General features: G+C 38.4%; 4 protein-coding genes across 5 annotated transcripts; 2 read left to right on the top strand and 2 right to left on the bottom strand.

Annotated features, from left to right (window-relative positions):
* Positions 1–115: 115 nt before the first annotated feature.
* Positions 116–7,565, bottom strand: LOC114481682 (uncharacterized protein C16orf52 homolog B-like). Its single transcript, XM_028476674.1, has 3 exons — positions 7,119–7,565; positions 2,095–2,307; positions 116–651 (listed from the first exon to the last, which is right to left on the bottom strand). Exons 1-3 carry the CDS (start codon positions 7,258–7,260, stop codon positions 467–469), a joined length of 540 nt encoding a protein of 179 aa, XP_028332475.1. The 5' UTR covers positions 7,261–7,565; the 3' UTR covers positions 116–466.
* Positions 7,566–8,730: 1,165 nt separating this feature from the next.
* Positions 8,731–14,307, bottom strand: uqcrc2b (ubiquinol-cytochrome c reductase core protein 2b). 2 transcript variants are annotated; one of them, XM_028477064.1, is made up of 14 exons: positions 14,173–14,307; positions 12,888–12,956; positions 12,400–12,549; positions 12,213–12,277; positions 12,071–12,127; positions 11,870–11,994; positions 11,281–11,378; positions 11,132–11,189; positions 10,942–11,037; positions 10,645–10,844; positions 10,481–10,561; positions 10,315–10,391; positions 9,083–9,236; positions 8,731–8,997 (listed from the first exon to the last, which is right to left on the bottom strand). In XM_028477064.1, exons 1-14 carry the CDS (start codon positions 14,203–14,205, stop codon positions 8,914–8,916), a joined length of 1,347 nt encoding a protein of 448 aa, XP_028332865.1. In that variant the 5' UTR covers positions 14,206–14,307; the 3' UTR covers positions 8,731–8,913. The 2 variants fall into 2 exon arrangements, with proteins under 2 accessions (XP_028332865.1, XP_028332864.1); XM_028477063.1 differs by lacking the exon at positions 12,888–12,956 and adding an exon at positions 12,750–12,851 and having other exon boundaries at positions 14,173–14,278.
* A 687-nt stretch (positions 14,308–14,994) lies between these two features.
* Positions 14,995–16,333, top strand: LOC114481621 (NHP2-like protein 1). The gene is made up of 3 exons (XM_028476585.1): positions 14,995–15,202; positions 15,359–15,479; positions 15,988–16,333. The coding sequence occupies exons 1-3, from the start codon at positions 15,200–15,202 to the stop codon at positions 16,248–16,250; spliced, it is 387 nt and encodes a 128-aa protein (XP_028332386.1). The 5' UTR covers positions 14,995–15,199; the 3' UTR covers positions 16,251–16,333.
* A 1,170-nt stretch (positions 16,334–17,503) lies between these two features.
* On the top strand, positions 17,504–21,324 carry crym (crystallin, mu). The gene is made up of 7 exons (XM_028476643.1): positions 17,504–17,799; positions 18,648–18,798; positions 19,146–19,247; positions 20,075–20,258; positions 20,344–20,465; positions 20,550–20,634; positions 20,738–21,324. Exons 1-7 carry the CDS (start codon positions 17,633–17,635, stop codon positions 20,809–20,811), a joined length of 885 nt encoding a protein of 294 aa, XP_028332444.1. The 5' UTR covers positions 17,504–17,632; the 3' UTR covers positions 20,812–21,324.
* The last annotated feature ends 94 nt before the right edge of the window (positions 21,325–21,418 follow it).

Here is a 21,418-nt window from a genome sequence, read left to right as displayed (position 1 = left end):
ATAATAACTTTATTACAACCATGAACAGACTGCTGATCAATGGAGGTCAAGGCCTAACCGTATCCAATGGAAACATTTGATACAGGTGAGGGCTCAGGTTACATCATACGTAGAAAACTTTGTCCAAATCATCAGATCCGTCCCTCAACAGCAATCCTTCTTTTTAAGGTGATCATATTTATATATAAGGCAAGGTGGTCTGACGCATACAGGAAATAAATAAAACCTAACTGATTGCTTTGAAATAATTCAAATCTCGTGATGCCTTTAAACCTTTAGTAGAACCTTAAATCTGCCATAGTATGATTTGTTTCCTGTTTCCTTTATCTGTTAACCACTTCATGAGGATTCTTTCAAAGCGTTCCAGCTCAGCTTTGCGGCGTCTAAAAACCAGAAGTCCCATAAATACAGTTTTTCTCCCATCGTAACGTTTCTCCAAGAATCCAGGAGGAAGGAAGTCAGTCTGTCAGCCGGGCAGACAAACCTTCCCAGCAAACAGCAGTCCCACTATAGTGAAGAATATGGACATGATAAAGAGCACGTAGGAGGAGCCCACCACGGTGTTGTTGGGGAGCTTGTAGGGCTCTCCTCCCACCTCCTTGATGTAGAAGCCGATGGGGAATATGAGAGCAGCCAGGCAGAAGAGGACCACTGGGACAGGAAAGAAGGAAACTTTTAACACATTCAGCAAACGCAGTGTGGAAAAAAAAAACGGTTGCTATGACAAAGTGATAAAAGTGAAGCGTACAGCAGGGTTGGGGTCAATTATAATTGTAATCATGTAATTGATAATTACAATTATGACGTGATTATAGTTAGTGAGGATGCAGGAGGCTTCACTGTAAGTTTATAATTTATTATTTTTGTATTATTATTTTTTTTGTGAAACTGCATTGACTTATGCTGCATATTTATTTACCAACCTTTTCAACCTTATTGCTAATGTTAAGCTTTTGGCCGGTTAATGTTTAGCTAATGCTAATGCTAGGTTATTGTTAAAGCTAGGTTAATGCTAAAGCTTGGCTAGTGCTATTGCTAGGTTAGTGCTATTGCTATGTTAGTGCTATTGCTAGGCTAATGCTAATGTTAGATTAATGTTAAAGCTAGGTAAATGCTAACATTAGGTTAATGCTAAAACTTGGGTAATGCTAGTGACAGGTTAATGCTTTTGTTAGGTTAATGATAACACTAGGTTAATGCTAATTTTATGCTAATGCTAATTAACAATAATGCTAGCAAATGCTAACTAAATGTTAATGCTAATTAATTTTAAAGCTGACTTATGCTAATATTAGCGAATTCTAGCTAATGTTAATGCTAAGCTAATGCAGTGTGACGTAGAGCAGTACCTGCATCATCACTTGCATTTCCTTCAGGAAATGCAAATATTCTAGTTGTAATTGTAATAAAAAAAATCTGTTGCTGTTGTAATTATAACCGAGTTGTAATTGAGTTCAGAAATTTGACTTTGTAATTGTAATTGGTACGGAAATTCTATTAAAAAAAACTGTTGATTACAATTTAATTAAATGCAAAACTGTAGAACCATGTTACAGTTCTATGGCTTACACACATGTGTAATTCATAATTATTAAATGATGTTTCATATCAAGTATTTACAGTACGTCACTTCTCTTCAGGATCATTTTACCATAAAAAAAAAAAAGAAGAAAAGGCTCAGACGCCCACACCAGAAATCATTAACACCAATATTTTTCATGGATTAGAAATCTTAACTTGATGAAAAACACGTTGCATGATTTATAACATTTTTGTTCTATTTTTATAGCTGATTTAAGACAAAACCGACCCATTATCATAAGAGATGCTAACAGAAAGCTAACACAAGAGGAAGTTAAGTTTCATGAGGTTATTTATTCCAGGCTTGGTAATTGTGTTCGATTGTAATTTAACGTTAGTAATTGAAAACAGAATTGTAGATGACTTTCAGGGAGAAAACAATAATTGCAATGTTAATTGTAAATGGAAAAAATGCTGGTCACTGAAATCGTAATTGAACGTGGATAATTGAAGACATAATTGTAACTGACCCCAACCCTGGTGTACAGTGACAAGTGTGAGTGGAATACATACATCCTATAAAGGCGATCCATCGGGCATATCGAGTGGCTTCACGGCGGCATTGCGACATCACTAGAAGGCTAAAGCTGATGGTGAGGGAGATGATTCCCAGGATGATGAAGAAGAGCGTGATGATCCACTCACGGGGAAGCTGGGGCGGGATGCAGCTCCGGTCTCGGCCGTGGATGGTCTGACACTGGCGGACCAGACCGAGGGTCAGAGAGCCTGAGTGCAGAGTGAGAACGAGAGAAGATGTTTAATCAGTTACACGTTTGTGTGGAACTCCTTTTTACTCTACAAACCTAAGAAAAAAGATAAGCTACAAAGGGAACACTGCCCTGCACTTGATAATTATTCTACATTATTAATCTGAATTAGGGCTGGGCGATATGGCCTTTTATAAATACCGCGATATTTTTAGGCCATGTCACGATACACGATATATATCTCGATATTTTGCATTACCCTTGAATTAACACTTTGATGCACAAAATCACACCAGTATGATGATTCTATATGTCTACATTAAAACATTCTTGATCATACTGCATTAATATATGCCAATTTTAAACTTTCATGCAAAAAAGGGGATATCACAACTAAGTCCAAGTTGACATAACTGTATTTATTAAACAGTGAGTGGCTCAAACATAAAATTGTCAACAGAAAGTGCACGTTCTGTGCAAAATTGTCACAGAGACATTTCAAAACAAGACATTAGTGCAGGATGCAACTCACATGGCATTTCAAAACACAAAATTAAAGTGCACTTTTTGTACATAATGCCACTACAATATTTTAAAACAAATAGTGCCCTTTTGTGCATGTTGTCATTAAGATGACATTTCAAAAAAAAAAAAAAAAAAAAAAAAAAAGTCCGCGAGTTTAACGGTATGGTCATTTTCAACACCGCACAGACTACAAGCTGCGATATATCGAGTATATTCGATATATCGCCCAGCCCTAATCTGAATGTAAAATCCAATGCAAAGAAAAAAACCTTTAATTTACTTTGTGTAGGATTTTAATAGCTGGAATTCATTTGTAAGACTATTAGCTGATAAAACCTGTTTGAATATTTATATACAATATAAATCTTGATATTTTTAACTCAATAAAGACAATTTTGGGTTAAGTTTGCTGATGAAAAATGCCACACAGGCATTTTTTTTAAACAAACACCTGCATAATATGCGCCTCCAGGAAACAGACACGCCCGTAAAGGTGAGCATTTCAGCATCCTTTCATGCAGTGCTATGTATGTATTTTCTACAGTCTATGTATGTACCGGCGAACGCCCCGCCCCCACGCTCTGTCCCGTGTTTCTAAAGCAGCATGAGCTCAGCTAAGGAGTGGGTGGGAGGAGGGCGGGCCGTCCTCTGGCCCTACGTCACCGTGCTGGGAGGAGGAAGTCAGTGTCCTGTCTATAGACACGCCCACCTATGAATATGCATAAGTGGGACGCAAATCAGCCTGTTTGTGTAGAGTTGCTCAGAAAGTGACTTTTCAGAGGCTAAAACTCTGGAAAACAGGCGAGTTTGGGAAAATAAACCTCAAATACTATGTTTTTGGGTTTTTTTAGAACAAATGGAGAAAATAGCATGACATAGCACAGCTTTAAAGTAGGCCTACTGCCAAAAAACACATTGTGCTGACAGACATGGAATTAAAGACATCACTGTGATACAATTTTTTTTTTTTAAATCTTCTCGAGCCTCTGTTTAGCCTGCTTACACAAAACATATGTAAGAAAAGGCTAAATTAAACCATCCAAAATTCTGTTATCATTCAATTCCATCCATTCTCTGGGTTTTCTGCCATTCTTTCCACCATGGGTTGAAATAGGACTTCATTGTCAGGCCTGCTTTGCTTTCCATGCAGTCCATTATTCCCACATACACAGGAAGTCCTGTTCCTTCTAAACACATCTGCTCGTGTCGTACAGTGAGGACTGCATCTATGTCCAAGGGGACCATCAGACAACTTCATACAATTGTGTAAAAAAAAAAAAAACACCAACAAATATGTCAAAACAGAGCAGATTTTCAAAAATGTAGTTAAATCACATGGTTTGTCTTTCATATATGTGTTTCCAGCTGCTGTCTCCATATCGACCCTGTTCCTAGACATGCTAGTCGTGAATAAATAATTAAAAGCACAACTTTGTCTGTGATAAAACAGTTAGCATTAAGCTATAGTGGAGTAATAGCATTAAGCTAGCACGATTAGTTGTGTAGGGTTTTTAAACCTATAAAATGCATATTATATCATCATAGCAGTAAACAGCACTGGAAGTTACATGTTGTGTAATTGTATAGGCGATATATACAAGGTTTTTATTGTGAAAATCTAGAAGCAGATATTGTTGTGTATTAAGCCGTCACTTTGAACTAACAAAGCCTATTTCTGTATTTACATTTAAACTAAATATCAAACAGAAAACAAACTGCACCAATAACCAGGAAGTGACAGACCCAGTAGTGACGTGGAGGATGAAGAGGACAACTTTACACTGAAATTTTAACTTTGAGTAAAGCAGCTCCCAATAGACTAATAAAGCACTAACTGTGACTAATGTAATATGTGATTGTGACGTCACTGAAGCAACAAGAGGGAATCTTTCCCTCGAGATCCAAACACAACCCCCCCCCCAGTGGACTTTATACCAAGTACGCAATCTAATGACTAAAACTGTTACACAACAGATACAATCAGACACACTTATTCACACACGTTTTGAACTTAAGGCAGATAAACAGACTATAATGAAACTGTAACTACTGATGTGTGAACAAAGGAAACAACAATTATACTTACAAAGGGAAACGAAACATCTACCAAAACAGAGCAAACGCTAGAAGAACCCTCCAGGGTGAGATACTGTATGTCTTTCTCCAGAGGCCTTATTACAGGTCACACATCCTCATCCCTAAACATCTCGGACCCTAACCAACACTTCCTGTCACCAGGTAATTGGATATTTAGCCAGGAACAAACATTTTAGACATGAAAAACATCTAAACTCTGACAGTTTAGATCAGATAAAGAGCACAATGACTCACTAAAAACATAAGAATCACTGCTTGTTCATGTGAAGCTACAGGAAAAAAATATTTCAAAATAAAATAAGCTCTCACCTCTTCTGTAATGTGCATTAACAGTAACTATGACACAGGGATGTCTCTAACTGACAATAAGGTCCATCAGCAGCCGTATCGATTGTTACTTTCGATTAATGACGGCATTATCGTTATAATATTCCAACAGCACTGAAGATGAAGCCTGGTGTTTATTGTGTTCCTGGAAACTCAGCTAAACTTGGACAGGAACGTAGGGACATGTTCTGATTTTCTGTGGTTCCACCACATGTGTGAATCGTCCCCCATGCTGATCAATCATTTCTAAAAGGTGCGACGATACATCATGCAACGAGTTATGGCATAAGAGTGGTATTTTAAAAATCCACACGATCTACAATCCATATTATTAAAAATGGTTTGTTTTTATTTTTTCACATTCCTATTAAGTTGAAAAGGTCATACCCAGAGTAAGTTAAAGTCAAATAAAAACTGCTGTTTTTCCAACTGCATCCTTTTCCCTACCTTTTGAAAATATTCTATCGCTATCGCGAGTCAAATCGTATCATGAACTCAATATGTTGTCAACTTGTCACACAATTCACTAATAAATGATCTTTTAACCTTTAAAGCTGTAGGTAGGAGTAAACGTTTGAAGGATTCCACAGAACATCCTCTCTACTCACCTCTAACAGTTTTGGGGAAGTTTATACAAGCTTTGACACTGAAAGTCATTGTTCAGCCAAAACCACAGGATTGGATTCTTGTTCTTCTTTCTTAGTAATTGGCGTGTTGCAACCAACTTGAATAGGTGAACATGGCCAGCTACTGTACATGTTTTATTTCATTACTGTAAAGCTTTTCGCCATTCATTAAATGATCACAGGATTTTATTATCTTTACTACACGACTGTCACTCCCACAGATATTTCATGATAGAAAACTCTCAATTGGATTGCACAGTGTAGTTAGTAGATGCCTGATTATACTTGTATATTTGTTTTGGTATTTCAACTTGCTTTCTTGAATTCAATCCCTTATTTAATATCTAGTTGTCTCTATTTCTTTAGTTTTTACTTTTGGCAGTGACTCTCCGTATGGTTGTCGTATCAATATCCGTATGCAGCGCCTTTCAATGGCCAGTTTAGGTCACGTGACTAAGACTAACCCTACCTGTAAACCTAACCCTACCCTCAAAAATTGTTGCGATATAGGTTTATAACCTAACCCTAACCCTAAGACGCTACGTACTTGTACTTCGGTAAACGTACCAATAGCACCGGCGGTTGTCCGCACAGCAATCGTACGAATAGACACTTTCTTTACTTTTTATTTGTGTATGTATTTTTTATACTTTTCATAAAGTGTCTATTTGTACGGTTGCCGTACAGACAACCCCTGGTGCTATTGTTACGTTTACCGAAGAACAACTACGTAGCGCCTTAGGGTTAGGTTTAGGTTATAACCCAATATTGCAACAATTTTTAGGGTTAGGGTAGGGTTTAGTCTTAGTCACGTGACCTAAACTGGCCAAAGACTGACCTATCACGTGACCTAAACTGGCCAAATCGAGGCGCTACGTACGGATAGAATTTCGGTATATTGATACGGCAACCGTACGGATAGCCACTACCTACTTTTTATTCTTATATTTTTTACATTTTTTGTTAATGTTTCTTTTCACCAAGTTACAAATTCTACAAAATGAATTCCGCGTGATTGTTAGGGAAAAAAAATACTGATTAACCTGCGAGTGTTTGTATACAATTTTTATTATATTTTATTATTATTCACATGAAGAGATTTAGTTTAAATGTATTACTCTTTTTGTAATGACTAATTTTCTCAGATTATGACTGGTTTATTTATTTATTTATTTTTGGCTTCATGTTTCAAACCTAATGTGACGTCTGTATGAGGCCCATGAAGCTGCAGGTTTAAACTGGGACTGGGTCCTACCAGCTGGTTCTCCAGTGTTGATCCAGTCCGGGTTAGCGATGCTGGCCATGGCGAAGATGTCCGCAGCGAGGAACAGACATGCAGATATGATGGTGAGTTTATCCATGTCACTGTCTCTACTCCGTTTGGAGCCTGTTTGCATCCATTGCGACACACGGTGTTGGACAGTGATGGTGTGTGTGAGTCCTGATGGTTACCTATCTATATATCTATATCTATCTATCCAGGTGTGTTCAAAGCTGGGCTTGACCCCTCAGAGCGACTCCTGAGCTCACATGGAAGATGTTTCCTTTAATTTACGAAATAGCGATTAAACCTCCACAGAATGACGCTCCAAACACTAGAAAATCATCGTTAAAGCTGATTTAAGGACCAGAATCGTGGTTTCCTCCCTCTTGAATGCACAGCAGCGGTGCCCATCACTGCGATGCTCTCTCCGCACCAGAAGGAAATGTTGCCAGATACGGCGGAGTGTTTCCCGGTTAGTCAGTGTATGTTTTGGTTATTAAATTTTCCCGTTCAGAAAAGAAAATCGAAAAACAAATAACGATTATGATTATTGGTTATTTGAATTTCGTTTTCAATTTGGAAAAAACAAAGTTTAAATTCAAGGCACATTTCTTCATCATGGTCAAGAGGGGATTAAAAAACATTTAAAAATCGGTTGATTTCTAATTTTTTTTTTTTTTTTTTTTTTTTTAAAAACCCCAAAACTAAACAGAAATGGACAAAAAAAAAGGATTGTTTTTCATTATGGTGGAACCGGAAGTTGTTATTTTCAAGGTAAGAGCACGTATGCTGACGCTGCTGTTTTTCTGGTGCCAAAATATATGTATTATGGCAAAACAAGGCTTGTCATCTGCAGAAATGCTGCAAATATATCGCATCAAAGTAGAGTGGGATTTTTTCACCAATGTGAGGAGATTTTGCACAGAAAATGATTTAATCCGACTCACTATGTAATATGTGCAATATGACAAACCTTGTTTTGCCATTTCAAAAATGATTTTGGAGTATGGTTCCAAAGACATTTTAAACAGCAGGCAAAATATAGAGATAATTCATATATTTTGGCACCAGAAAAACAGATGTGTCCTCATATGTGCTCTTATTTTGAAAAGAACAACTTTCGGTCGCACCATAATTTTAGAAACAAAAATCAACCGATTTTTAAATGTTTGCTTATCCATTCTTGACCCTGATGAAGAAATATCCTCGCAAATATTCAGTAGTTTAATTGAATTTATGTATTTAAAGAACAGAAACCTGATCCCTAACAGGCATGTCGGTTGAAGGTCGCCAGCTAGGATTTCAAAAGCCATCCGTCACGATCTGGCAACCCTGAAAGGAGGCAGTCCTGTTTACCTACGCCTCTGAAGCTGAAAATCTCGCGAGAAAATTGGTATACAGGGTTTCTGTGAACCATTGAATTACTACAACAATGTGGTTTTACTTTGATTTGCAGGTTCTCTGACCCAGAGAGATAAAATATAAACCTAGTCCCCTTTCTTCCTGTTTAATTAATATTTGCTGTATATTTTTGTTAGCTGCAAGATAACGTAGAAAGTATCCCTCAGTCTTCTTTCCATGGCCTACATCACAAAACACAAAATGCTATTTATGTGATAGAGTTTATTTGTTATGTTACATCAGCTATACAGGGAACATGAACAGATGTGGGGACACCCCACAATACCTCAAACACCCATAAATATCACAGAGGTGTTATGCTATATCCCAGAACCACAGCCAAGAACTGTGATTATGTCTACATGAAGGGTAGAGGAGGAGGGTCTTAGATCTCATCCACAAACGGCGTTTTTACAAGATTTCCACTTGATGCCATGGTCTTCTTTCCAGACACAAATGTCTTGGCAGCCTGAGAAAACCAGGGGTAGAGAATAAATAACTTGGCACATAATTAGAATGTGTATTAAATCTGACCTAATTACTACTGTTCTCACATTAGCAATATCGGTCAAGGAAACGTTATCGATTCTTCTGGAGATCTCCTCGGGGGAATGGTAGGATCCATCAGCGAGAGCCTGAGTGCCCATGGTCTCCAACAGACCCTCAGACGTTTCCAAGGACATCAGGTAATGACCCTGGAGCTGGGCCCTAGGAAACACAACTCTGTTACTGGGAATACTGGATTTTCAGATTATCTCAGCTTCAAAAGATGCATGTAAACCAATTTAACTTAAGACGAATTAGAAAAGGCAACCCTCAAGTTTTAATGCTGTTCTTTAAAGCTGATATCTGAAGTTTCGGAGAAATCTATGTTAATGTATGATTCTTTTGAAATGCAAAAAATATCTAGTCTTTTACTATGGTCTACTGCTGGTGGTCATTCATATACATTGACGTATAAAAGTCCCTCCTTCGTCCTATAGACCCTTATGCAAATGGAAACGATTGCCGAGTGCGCTCAGCCAATAGGCTTCGACTTCCTGGAGCTGGCCACTGTTAATCAAAGTGAATGCGCATTCTGCGTAAACTGTGCATGAAAAGCAAGGCCGTGTGTCTCAAACAGCTATATCACTCTGAGCAGCATAGCGTCATAGAGGAGCGCTCCGAAACTCCAGTTACCCATTCCACGATTGCCAATGTATAAAGCTTCTACTAAAAAAGAAAAGTCCAGGAACAAAACTTGTCCATAAACATCTTTGTGGCCGCAACAGAATTTATCTCGGAGCTGCTTTTCAAACGGGGAGGGACTTGCTGCTTTTAAAAGGATTCCGAACTGACCAGGATTTGGCGACATTTCTCATGGACAGGTAATAAACATGTTTTAATCAAAAGTTACGGCACTCTAACAATAAATGTGTCGTTTTTGTAGTTATGCGACTTGATTATGTTTTGCAATGATTGTGCTCAAACGTAGAGGCGTAGCTTCTGGTAGATTGGCAGATGAAGGGAGGAAGTAGAGCTGTTGAGGGCGGGACATCGAGACGTTCCCTCAGAAACTCCAGATAGCAGCTTTAAGCTAAATGGCCACACTTTACCTGACGTTTTCCTTATAATGACAGCGTAATGTCAGCATTATGTATTAAAACTTCAAGTAAGAACGTTACCAGCTCAGCTTATCTGCAGCTAATATAGTTTCAACAAGTGTGAAAACAGATTTCTACAGTAATGATGACGATGCAGACTATTTGCTACAGTCTGACTGTGATGCTGTATCATGGTATCTTACTTGGCCCGAGTGAGGTCGGCAGCTGTGACTCCACCATCAGCAACAGCTTTCACCTCTGCAAGAGCCGCCTTAATCACCTGGAGAGATCAAGTACTCAGGTCAAATCATCACCTTATATAATTTTAGAAAAAAAACACGGCTACACTATCAACTTCAACACACTCACATCACCGACAGATGCAGCCTGGGAAATGGTGTAGATACCAAACAGCCCAGAGTCAGAGTAGCTTGTGTTGAAAGCACTGACCTGTAAGGACAAAAATATATATGTTTTATTCTATAAGGGCTTTAGTATTATGGACTGTATCTGGAAAGTGGATCATCACTCACATCAAAAGGGTCAGCCGTTGCCTTGGCAACTCCTTGGACTAGTTTGCTAGAGGTGTTGGATCCTCTTTTTACATGTGGACCAGCTCCAAGTAAATGCTGCAGCACGCTGAAGGCCAGAGAGTCACTGCTGCCTGCTGCTGCTGATTGGCTCACCACCGCTGAATGAACCAGGCTGCTGGAGCCGGGCAGACGGATCTCACCTGAGGACATTAAGCAAACTGAATTAGTGAAGCTGAGGCAACAAGAAAAAACACACACGTATATATTGTATGACACATCTTCTGTGTTTTGCCACACCTCCACGATACTGAGCTGCAGCCCCAGTGGCTCCTGCTCCGCTGCGGATGTTGAGGAATTGTTCTCCTACTTGCTTTAGCTCCGAATGATCAACACCTGAGGGTATGAAAGGTAATACTCAGTCATTAAAATAATCATCCTCAGCTCACTGATGTGGCTACTGCTGTAAAGAAATGTGCAGGACATTTACCAAGTCCAACAAGAGCCATTCTTGCACTTGTGAAGTTGTTTTGGACAAAATGATGCAGCTGAAAAAAAACAAATGAGTGAGAAAATAGTTGAAGTCGTATAATCTGTATAAATCACACCAAAGGAAAACATTCTCCAAAAAATACTCACATGTTCGGACTGGATGATGTCGACCATGTGGTCCGGGCAGTACAGAGAGTTAGCGAGAGCGTTCTTGTAAGCAGCTGCATGCAGACCTTCAACCACACCTGGAAATGACAGAAATAACTACCAGTGACCCAAATTAAACCACGAATCCTTATGAAAAATCATCCACAACGTAACTATACGAACATAGGCTCTCTTATATGGAGATTTTTAATCATATTGTTGATTTAAAAATTTTACTGCTGATTTTAATGATTTTTAAACTATTAAATGTTTTCTGCTGCACTTTTTAATCATGTAAACCAGTGAAATGCCTTGTGTTTTAAATGCACTATACAAATACATTTGTCTTGCCTAAACATGGGGTCAAAACTCATATTACACTCCTATAAACTAAAAAAAAAGCACAAAGAGGCACAGGACTAAAGTATTTCATCTTGACTTGTGGGTTTCAAAGAGATACGTCGGACAATGTGTTGATTGAATGTAATTTCGGTGGCATAATAAATACACACAAGATGTCAATATGACTGAAAAGTCAATAGTTAGTTCTAGCAGAGATTTCTGTGATGGTCCTGCTGTTAAGACGTACCAATCTGAAGGCTTTGTGCCGCCTGTGCTTTGTCCAACTTCACCCGGGGTGTGAGATCAGACACCTCCCAGGGACGGAACTCAGGCGCTGTCGTCACGTTGATCAAAAACTCCATTACTGTGTCTCTGTAGATCCAAATATAAACCCACCAAATGTCTGACATTAACCATAGCTTGAAGTAATTCACATTTAACTACTTACATGTCATCTCTCAGGCAGTCGACGGTATAGATCATATTCTCTCTGGACGAAGTCACGCTGCACAGGTGAAAGCGTTTAACATTTAGTGACAAAAGAAGGCACTTCTCTCTTGTCCTTAGAAGTGGATGGTACTAATGCTAACCTTAAGCTGCCTCCAACAGCCTCCACACCTCGACATATCTTGAAAGCTGAGGCTCCTTTAGTTGTCTGGAAAAATAGGAATCTAAGTCAGTGTAGGACTAGTGACAGAAAGTAGGAAATAATTCTTCATTTCTTTTAAATGTTAGGTCTTTGAAAAAGTCAGAAGGAACCAATGACTGTTCTTGTACCAAATTAGAAGCCAGCCTGAGATGATGGGTCACGCCCTGGTTCTCCGGAGTCTCGTAACGACAACCGGCTTTCACAAAGACTCCAATCTTAGAGGCTGGAGAGTAATTCTCCAAAGATGCAATCACCAGTCCACTGGGCAGCTTTGTCACCTAGACAACAAAAACAAGATTTCATCACTTACAATAATTCTATAATAATCAACCACAGCAGCTGCTCAGTCAACATTTGTACAAAATACAAATTCCAGTAATTAAGTACTGTTTTAAAGCATTTTCCTTTAAACTAAACTTAAAGCCAGAACAACAGGGTCTGGCCCCAGCACAGCTCTTGTTGACGCTACCAAACATACATGGACGTCCTGGTAGGCGCGAGAAGCCGTAGGAGAGAGCTTGAGGCCAGCCAGGGGCTGAACCAGGGACTGGCCTGTTTGGGCAGCCGCATAGAAGCGTCTCTGTGGAGAAGAGAAATATGTTTAACAACCACTGACCTGCACTCCCTGAGGCTGAAACCCAGTCGCCTCCACCTTACGAGCAGCCTGGGCTGCATTAAGCCTGGTCTGGAAACAAAGAGAACAAACGGGGGCTAATGTGTTTCTGGCTCATCACTGATCAGATGAAATTAAGGGAACCAAGACGATAAAAGAGTGATAGTCTTTGACATAAATGGATCTGGTCTCTCGTGGCGTCTAATTCAGAGATCAGCAGAATGTCAACCAATGCTTGTAACTAAACACTACATTAATACAGAAATATTGGTCAACTACAATGGTTTTAAATCTGAAAGGAACTGCTGCAGTGAAGGACATGTGAGCTTCTGCTTTGTGAAAATAATGCTTTCAATTCAAACTACTTCCGCTGGATTGTGAGGGACATTTTCAGTATCATAATGTCATTGTATTATTGTAGGATATGTTGAAAAATGATTGACATTTCCTTTTGAAACCTTAATTAAATACATTTTAAAAATTGTATCTTTGTTATAACAACAATCTCAAATACAAAGTGGGAAAAAATGACCTTCAAAATCTAAATCTGAGCTATGAACATTTAACCATTAACACTTTAAATATTTGATGCATCCAAAACACAACACACAAACCAGCAGCCATCAGATAAGACATCTAATAACCACAGGTCCAGAGTTCAAATACTTTATTGATCAAGTGGATCAGCAAAATGAGCAAACTGTGTTAAAAAAGAAGAAAAAAAAATTCAAACTTTATTGTTATCGAGTAAAATAAGAGTAAAGAGAAAAATATATGCTTTAATTTAAATAAGCCAACATGAAAAATGACTTGACTAACATTGATACAGCAAAGGAAACTCACTGAATTAATAATATATAAAAATTGAAGTGGAGCAGAATCTGTGAAGTTCTGCTTAATGAATTAAAAGTTATGTCTAATCTTGAGAGAGGAATAGAGATGACTTGTGTGTGTGTATTAATATCTACTTATAAACAATCATATGTGTAAAATAAGTAAAAACAAAGCTAATGGCTTTAATGTAGTTCCCCCAAAATGTACAATTTATTTATATATTTACATTAAAATCTTGGGTAATTATTTGGTATGGCAGATGTTGTAACTTGTGATATTAGTTGTGTTTGTAAAATGTTATCCAGTTAGCATTAGCTGACCCCTGAGCGTCACCGTCCGTCCTGAGGCGACTCTGTGGTCTTTAACACCGCTCCAGAGTTCACACAGTGGCTGTAATATGTACGAATATCACCACCATAAACACGGAGAGTTGATATTAATACAGACTGTTTACCGAGAGATGACTGATTCCCCGTAACCCCTTCATCTCTTCTCTCTCTCCTTCAGGCAGGACGAAGAGCCAATATGGCCGCTTCACAGTGCCCTACCCACAATTCACTGCGCGTCTCACAGACGAGGTGCTGATGAGAGAGCGCCCTCTATTGGTCAGAATTAGAAAGGTTTTATATGGTAATAACGTTATAATAAACGCATGTGAGATAATGGATACAGGCTATATATGATATTATACATAAAATAGACTATTTTAGAGTTTATATTTAAGTGTGTAATATATATTTGGACCACCGACTGACTGATTGCAACTACATTTGCACATGTCATATTTGCACAATATTTATTCTAATTTATCTATTTATCTATTAACTTTTTTGTTTATTGTTAGTTGCCTGGTGACTTTTGCAAAGAAATACTTTCATTTTTCAGCACAGCTTGAATCTAGAATTATTTATCGTTTTATGGACCATTTTCCACCCTTTATTTTACCAGGAAATAATTATATTGAGATTTCAACATTTCAATTTAGGAAAACCTAGCCAAGATTGACAGCAGCATTCAGAATATAAATACAGCATCCCAAATCCAAATGTAACATTTCATCGTCCAAAGCACAAACAAACGGAGTTTGAAAAATGTAAATGTGTGGTTATTGTTGTATTTGGCGTTATATAAATAAAGTTTAATCTTACACTTCTATCAGAAATGCAAAATTATTTGCATTAATGTAAGAATTTTAGTTAATATTTTTAATATAGTGCCAGTGTTTGTTCATTTTGGCTGAGAAATCGTCACTTCCGTTCTTGGCTGGCCCCAAGGTTTCTACTGCGCATGTGCATGACCTCACACGTGTGTTGAACGTTTGAGCCGCTGCATGAGACTGAGCTAAATAGTTAACATTACTTCTAAACTCATCGCAAAGAGATTGTTCTTGTTTTGCTTAAAAGCATAGTTTAATTTGAAAAAAATCGTCCTCCGTGAAGCATTTCGCCGAGAGGGCCGGAAAACCAGAGAAACTATCTAAAATGGTGAGAGAAGCTAACAGACTAGCTAGCTGTTAGCAACATGAGGTGTTTCACTTTGCTGCGAGGCGGTTTCTGTCTTCTAAGTAACGCGGTGTATTTTTAATCTTCTTCCACGTCTCCTGGGTCTTTAAGTGACATTAGCATGTGTTTTGTGTACAGTGTGAACCCCAGGTGAACCCGAAGGCCTACCCGCTGGCCGACGCCACGCTGACCAAAACTATCCTGGATCTTGTTCAACAAGCTTCAAACTATAAACAGCTGAGGAAGGGCGCCAACGAAGGTAAGGAAACCATGTAGAAACACAGGCAACATCACTTATGTTCGGTTAAGAACATGGAATGTGGGTTCTTCTAGGCTACACGGTGTCCAAGAGCACATTATGTGAATTAGGGACTTTAAAATAAGTGTTATTCTGAGATTAGTTTTGCTTTTATCTTATATTAATGTGATTTTGTACTTTAGGGAACTGTAAAAAAGCTTGCTTAACATAATGAAATACCAATAGGAAATCTGCCAAATAAATAAGGAAAGAGTATTTTAGCACGTGATCCCTGAACTTTACAACCAAATATTAATAGTTTTCCCTGGTGTTTGCTCTATTTTTGCAGCTTCATCTGCAGTGTCTTTCGTGCAATATGCTCACTTTCTGTCTGCACATGTACTTTAAATGTTTGCATGCAATCAATAGCGCTGCTTGAATTTTAATAAATGGTAGTGGATTCTTTTAGAAGTGTTCATGTGAATTAGCATATCGTGTGTTAATCTTTCACCTCCTCATCTTCCCTCAGCAACCAAAACTCTAAACAGAGGCATCTCTGAGTTTATTGTGATGGCCGCCGACGCCGAACCACTGGAGATCATCCTCCACCTTCCTCTGCTGTGCGAGGACAAGAATGTCCCCTATGTGTTCGTCCGCTCCAAGCAGGCCTTGGGCCGAGCCTGTGGCGTGTCCCGCCCCGTCATCGCCACCTCTGTGACCATTAAAGAGGGCTCTCAGCTCAAACCTCAGATCCAATCTGTTCAAATGGCGATTGAGAGACTGCTCGTCTGATTTTTTTTTTTTTTTTTTTTTCAAATGTTTTATTGTTTTTCTCTTGGATCATGTTTAAACTCATTTCCAACATAATTTGTTGACAAACGTCAGTTTAGTTTTTTTTTTCTCCAACTGGTTTCACCTCTGTGCTATTGGCAAGATGTTTATCTGTTTCTTAATAAAACCATTTTTATTTAACAAGTGTGTGTTTGGTTATCTCTGAAAATGTGCCATATTATGCGATTTTATTTATGGTCGTGGCTATTGATACAGAAACGTACCAATAGACGGCCAGTCTATTCATATGCAGTGCCCCTCATCGGCCAGTTTAGGTGATGTGTTAGGTGCACCACGTGACTTAAGTTCTATTTTATTTTAGCTCATTTATTTTTAGCTAATCCTTTAGTTTTAGCCCTAACCTAGAAATATAAAATGTTTTTTGTATATGTGTTTTTAAAGGTGGAATTTGCCGTGTTGAAAATGTTAAAAGGAAAGAATATGTGTGACAAAAGTGGGATTCAAACCCATGGCAGCGGAAGAAGGAATTCTTGAGTCAGGTGCCTCAGACCACTTATTTAATCATTTGCATTTGCAAATGTCCCTTTGTGGGACTGATAAAGGTCATCTTTATCATCCTTTGAAACATTTCTATGCATTGGTTTAAACTGCTACGACTTAAAAGCTACAAAGAAGTGTCATATGTCTCTACTTTTACATTTTAACCTATTCATTCACTTATTGCATTGTTTCACCTAAAATAAGATAAAGGGGAGACATGGAATTGTTGAGTAATTGCAGTAAGTTTTGATAGTTTCTACAGTACTAGTGATGTGATTGCATTACACAGGTCTATTTTTAACCCCTGCTTGTACTGATCATGAAGAATACATTATTTTACAATATCACAAAAACAAGTTCACTTATTTCCACCCCCTCAATTGTAATGAGAATTCTTAAGTTCTCAAACATGGGGATAAAGCACAATGTATTATATTTCCTTTGGGACAAAAGATTCATGACATTTTTGGGATTCCTATCCCACAGGAGAAAGTTACAACCCACAATTTGCATTCCTGACATTCAAAGGCGGGAACACACATTCTTGTGAATTAAGAACCATTATGCCTAAAAGGCCAACATGGTTTTAAACTGTGGGATGACCAACTGTACTCGAACACACAACCGTATACTTTCTCTATTCTCTTACAGCGGCCTATATAACCCTGAAAAAAGTTACATTCTGAGTAAGAAATTCTAAAGAAAAGCGTCCTTTCCTGATGTGGTGGTTTTGAGACATAATAAAGCAGTTTATTGCAACGTTTTAAACTTCCCAAAGGTTCCTGAACGCATCTTAGCGGACTTTGGTCCAGACTGGATCCTCTGGACTCTCTGCTGCAGCAATGGCGGAACCTCCAGTCATCATCTGGAGAGAAGAGGTGGAGGAACTGCTGCTCTACAGGGACCTGGTTCCTCTGCTGGAGGAGGCTCTGGGAAAGTTCTCCACCAGAGACACTGAGGAGGTGATCCAGCCTGTGCGCACCGCAGTGCCGCTGAGCAAACACAGCGGGTAGGTTCAAGTAGTGTTTACCAACCTTTTCTGGGCCTCTTTTCCACCACTCCCCCTTTGTTTTGTTTTGTTTACACATTGTTTACTTGTTTACTCTCCTCCGCAGCTCGAGCTATAATGGTTTACACCAGTGGTTCCCAAACTTTTCACACAGTACCCCCTCATGTACACTTCAAAATAATAATGTAATGCAGGGTTTTGCAACGTTGAGGTTGTGGACCGATATGGGGTCAACTGGAATTCAAATGGGGGTCCTCCTGAAATGTCTAATAATTTATAATAATAATAATAATAATAATAATAATAAATACTGATTATAAAAGCATTTTTAAATGTTTTAATTATTCATATTTTTCAAATGATAACACCACACACATGAAACAGTCTTTTTTTTATTTTTATTTATTTTTAACTGCATTTAAGTTGAACTAGATTTAAGTGTGACAAAGTGAAAGTATAGAATACAGTTGTTTAAGATTGTGTCAAAAATCAAAAATATATTTTCATTTTTCAGACATTTCAGGTGACAACATTTAAACTCCAGGCAAACCCAGATGGGGTCCCGACCCCAAGGTTGAAAAACTCTGCCCTAAGGGCACACGTACCCTTGGTTTGGAATCACTAGTCTAATAAATTGAGTTAATCTAACTGCAGGTGGACTGTACCATGCAGGGAAAAGCCTACATCATATGATCTAAGTTTAATCTTTATGTGTATTTAAAGTAAGTTAGTTTTTATTTTTAATAACATGTTTTAAGAGAATCCAGTGAACCAAAGTTTATTCCTGTAGCATTAATTTACAGTCCAGAGGTTCCCCTTCCCTCACAGATGCACCGTCACTCTCACAGGTTCATGTTACTGATGCCAACATACATGGAGAAGGATGCAGTCCTGTGCACAAAGTTTGTCTGCATGTACAAGAGGGAGGAAGGATCCACTCTACCTGCAGTTAATGCCACAGTGGTGCTGCTGGACCCGGAGCGTGGGAATGTTAAAGCAGTGAGTAGGAAACCATTCATCCGTCATCTTTCACACAAGTCGTTAGAGCATGAATATGATATCAGTGATATCAACCATAGTTAAACTCTGCTAGTGATTGAGTACATATACTCCAGATGTGAGCACTAGTAGAGGCTCACATACGTGTTCAAAGCCTTAGACGTTCTGGCTCCTGTTTGTTTCTAACCTGCAGGTCATGGACGGGGAGGTCATCACAGCCATGAGGACAGCTGCAGTCTCTGCTATCTCATCTAAGGCATTCCTGCTTTAAATCTGCTCACGTCCACTTGTAATGTTCATGTGTGTGTGCTGCTGTTTCTACATTTCCTCCTGGTTGTGTCCCACAGCTGCTGATGGATCCTGGTGCAGAGGTTCTGACTATCCTGGGCACTGGAACACAGGCCCTGAGTCACTACAATGTGTTCACTGAGATGTTTTCATTTAAGGAGGTATGGTTCAAAAAATGATTCAATGCAAACTACAAACAGTGCTAATAAACAGGGATATATTTAGATTTCAGTGCCAGCATACATGCATGTGGATGAAAGAAAAGACAGAGATTTCTAAATTAAAAAATCAGCATCACTTATTCTGTCACATTAGCCTTATATCTCCTCATTGTTGCTTCTAAATGTAAATTACGCTTTGAACTTTGACAAGTTACAGGCTAGATCGTAATAAAAACCTTTACCGTCCTCCACATTATCCCATTATAGTGAGTATAAGGACATGTATTTTAGGTATAGGTTATGTTAAGCTTACATTATTCGTTTAATCCTGTTGTGCTGCAAGTTTGCTCGTACTGTTGACCATTGATCATACATGTACACATTATGTAATGTCTCAAAGTAATTTATGCACATTTATTTTAATAGTAAAGTGACTTTTTAGATGTGTTCTTATAAAAGCAACAAAGTTGTCTTTTGTCATTTTGGGTTCAATCTTTTTCCGTCTCAGATACTGAGTTATTTTTACATAGAATTATTTCATTTTAATGACAAAATCCTAAGTTTTGTGAAGGGGTTTAATATTTTAACCAATGAGTTTGTTAGTTAAACACATTAATCACATTAGGGTTACTCCTTTCTGATTATTTAATCATTCTTCCTACTGTTATTGATGGCAGTGACATCATTTAACACCTACATGTATTTATTGTAATAACACATTTTTTCATTTTAAATTATTATTTTCTTTTCCTTTCTGCTGTGATAAACATTACACATTTCTGTGGTTGTTAAAGGATTTTTTCCTCTAATTGTGGGTTAATTTGCAGGTGCGAGTGTGGAGCCGTTCCATAGAGAGGGCTGAAAGCTTTGTGCGCTCACTGAAAGGCCCTGTGACAGTCAGCAGCTCAGTGGAAGAGGCGGTGAGGGGGGCCGACGTCATAGTGACTGTAACCAGGTGCACTGAACCCGTCCTTATGGGTCGGTGGGTCAAACCTGGGGCGCATGTGGCAGGTGAGATCTCCACAGATCCCAGGTGATGGTTTTCTGTGTCAGTGGGTAAAATGGATGATTTACGGTAGTTTGTGTGTTGGTGCAGCGGTGGGCGCTTGCAGGCCAGACAGCCGTGAGCTGGACGATACGCTGATGAAGGAGGCTGTGGTGTATGTGGACAGCAGAGAAGGAGCCATGGCTGAGTCTGGTGATGTCATCCTTTCTGGGGTCAGTGTTTGCTTTCTGTCACATAAAAATACCATCATTGTTTGATAATGGCACCCATTAAAACCATCAAATGTTTGTATTCAGGCAGAGATATTTGCAGAGCTGGGAGACGTTATAAACAGGGTAAAACCTGCTCTCAGAAACAAGACGACTGTGTTCAAATCCCTTGGCAAGTTTCAATAAATTCTGCAGCTCAACTATTAAAGTGACCTTTTCAGTAAATGCATATATTTGGTTAAATGATGAGCTCTTTGTCCTCTATTGTCTAACAGGAATGGGAATTGAAGATGCTGTGCCTGCAAAGCTGATTTTTGACAAATGGAAAGCAAAAAGCAGCTCTTTGTGAATGGATTTAGGGACCAGTTTGAAGCTATAACACGTTTGATCAAAATTTGTTTTTTTATTTTATGTAGTTTTTAATCTGACCACAGCCTCCATCAATGTGTCAGGAATGATTTTTATCTAAATGATCATATTCCGAATCTTTATGGGCTTTAAAGGTGGATGTTTTTTGACCCAAAAATGGACAATTATTAATAGTTTTTTTTTTTTTTTTTTTTTTGCCACAAATTTGTTCACTAAACCTTAGTATGAATGCATAATGCAATTTTGGAATCGCAGTGATTTCAGTGAATATTCCCTTGTTTAAAAAAGTAATTGATTCTAGATAGAAAAATGACTGAGGTTTACTACCATTTTCAGGTGAGTTTAATAGGAGGAGAAACATCCAAATCTGTAAAATAAAAACCTTTTACAGCACCTAAATTTATTTACAGAAAACATCTCATGCCCATCTGCCAATATAGATCCAACGTGTTATTTCAAGAACAGCATAATAAAGATATGAAGAAACAATGTATTTGAAATGCATTTACTTGTTTATAAAATCTATATGGTACTACATGAATATTTAGATGACACAAGACCACTGAGTAGATTTAGTAGTTAACATC

This window comes from Gouania willdenowi, chromosome 19, assembly GCF_900634775.1.
Source record: "Gouania willdenowi chromosome 19, fGouWil2.1, whole genome shotgun sequence".
In the NCBI taxonomy this organism is placed as follows: domain Eukaryota; kingdom Metazoa; phylum Chordata; class Actinopteri; order Blenniiformes; family Gobiesocidae; genus Gouania; species Gouania willdenowi.
Note: the sequence above shows the minus strand (reverse complement) of the source record. Positions and strands in the feature narration are given on the sequence as shown.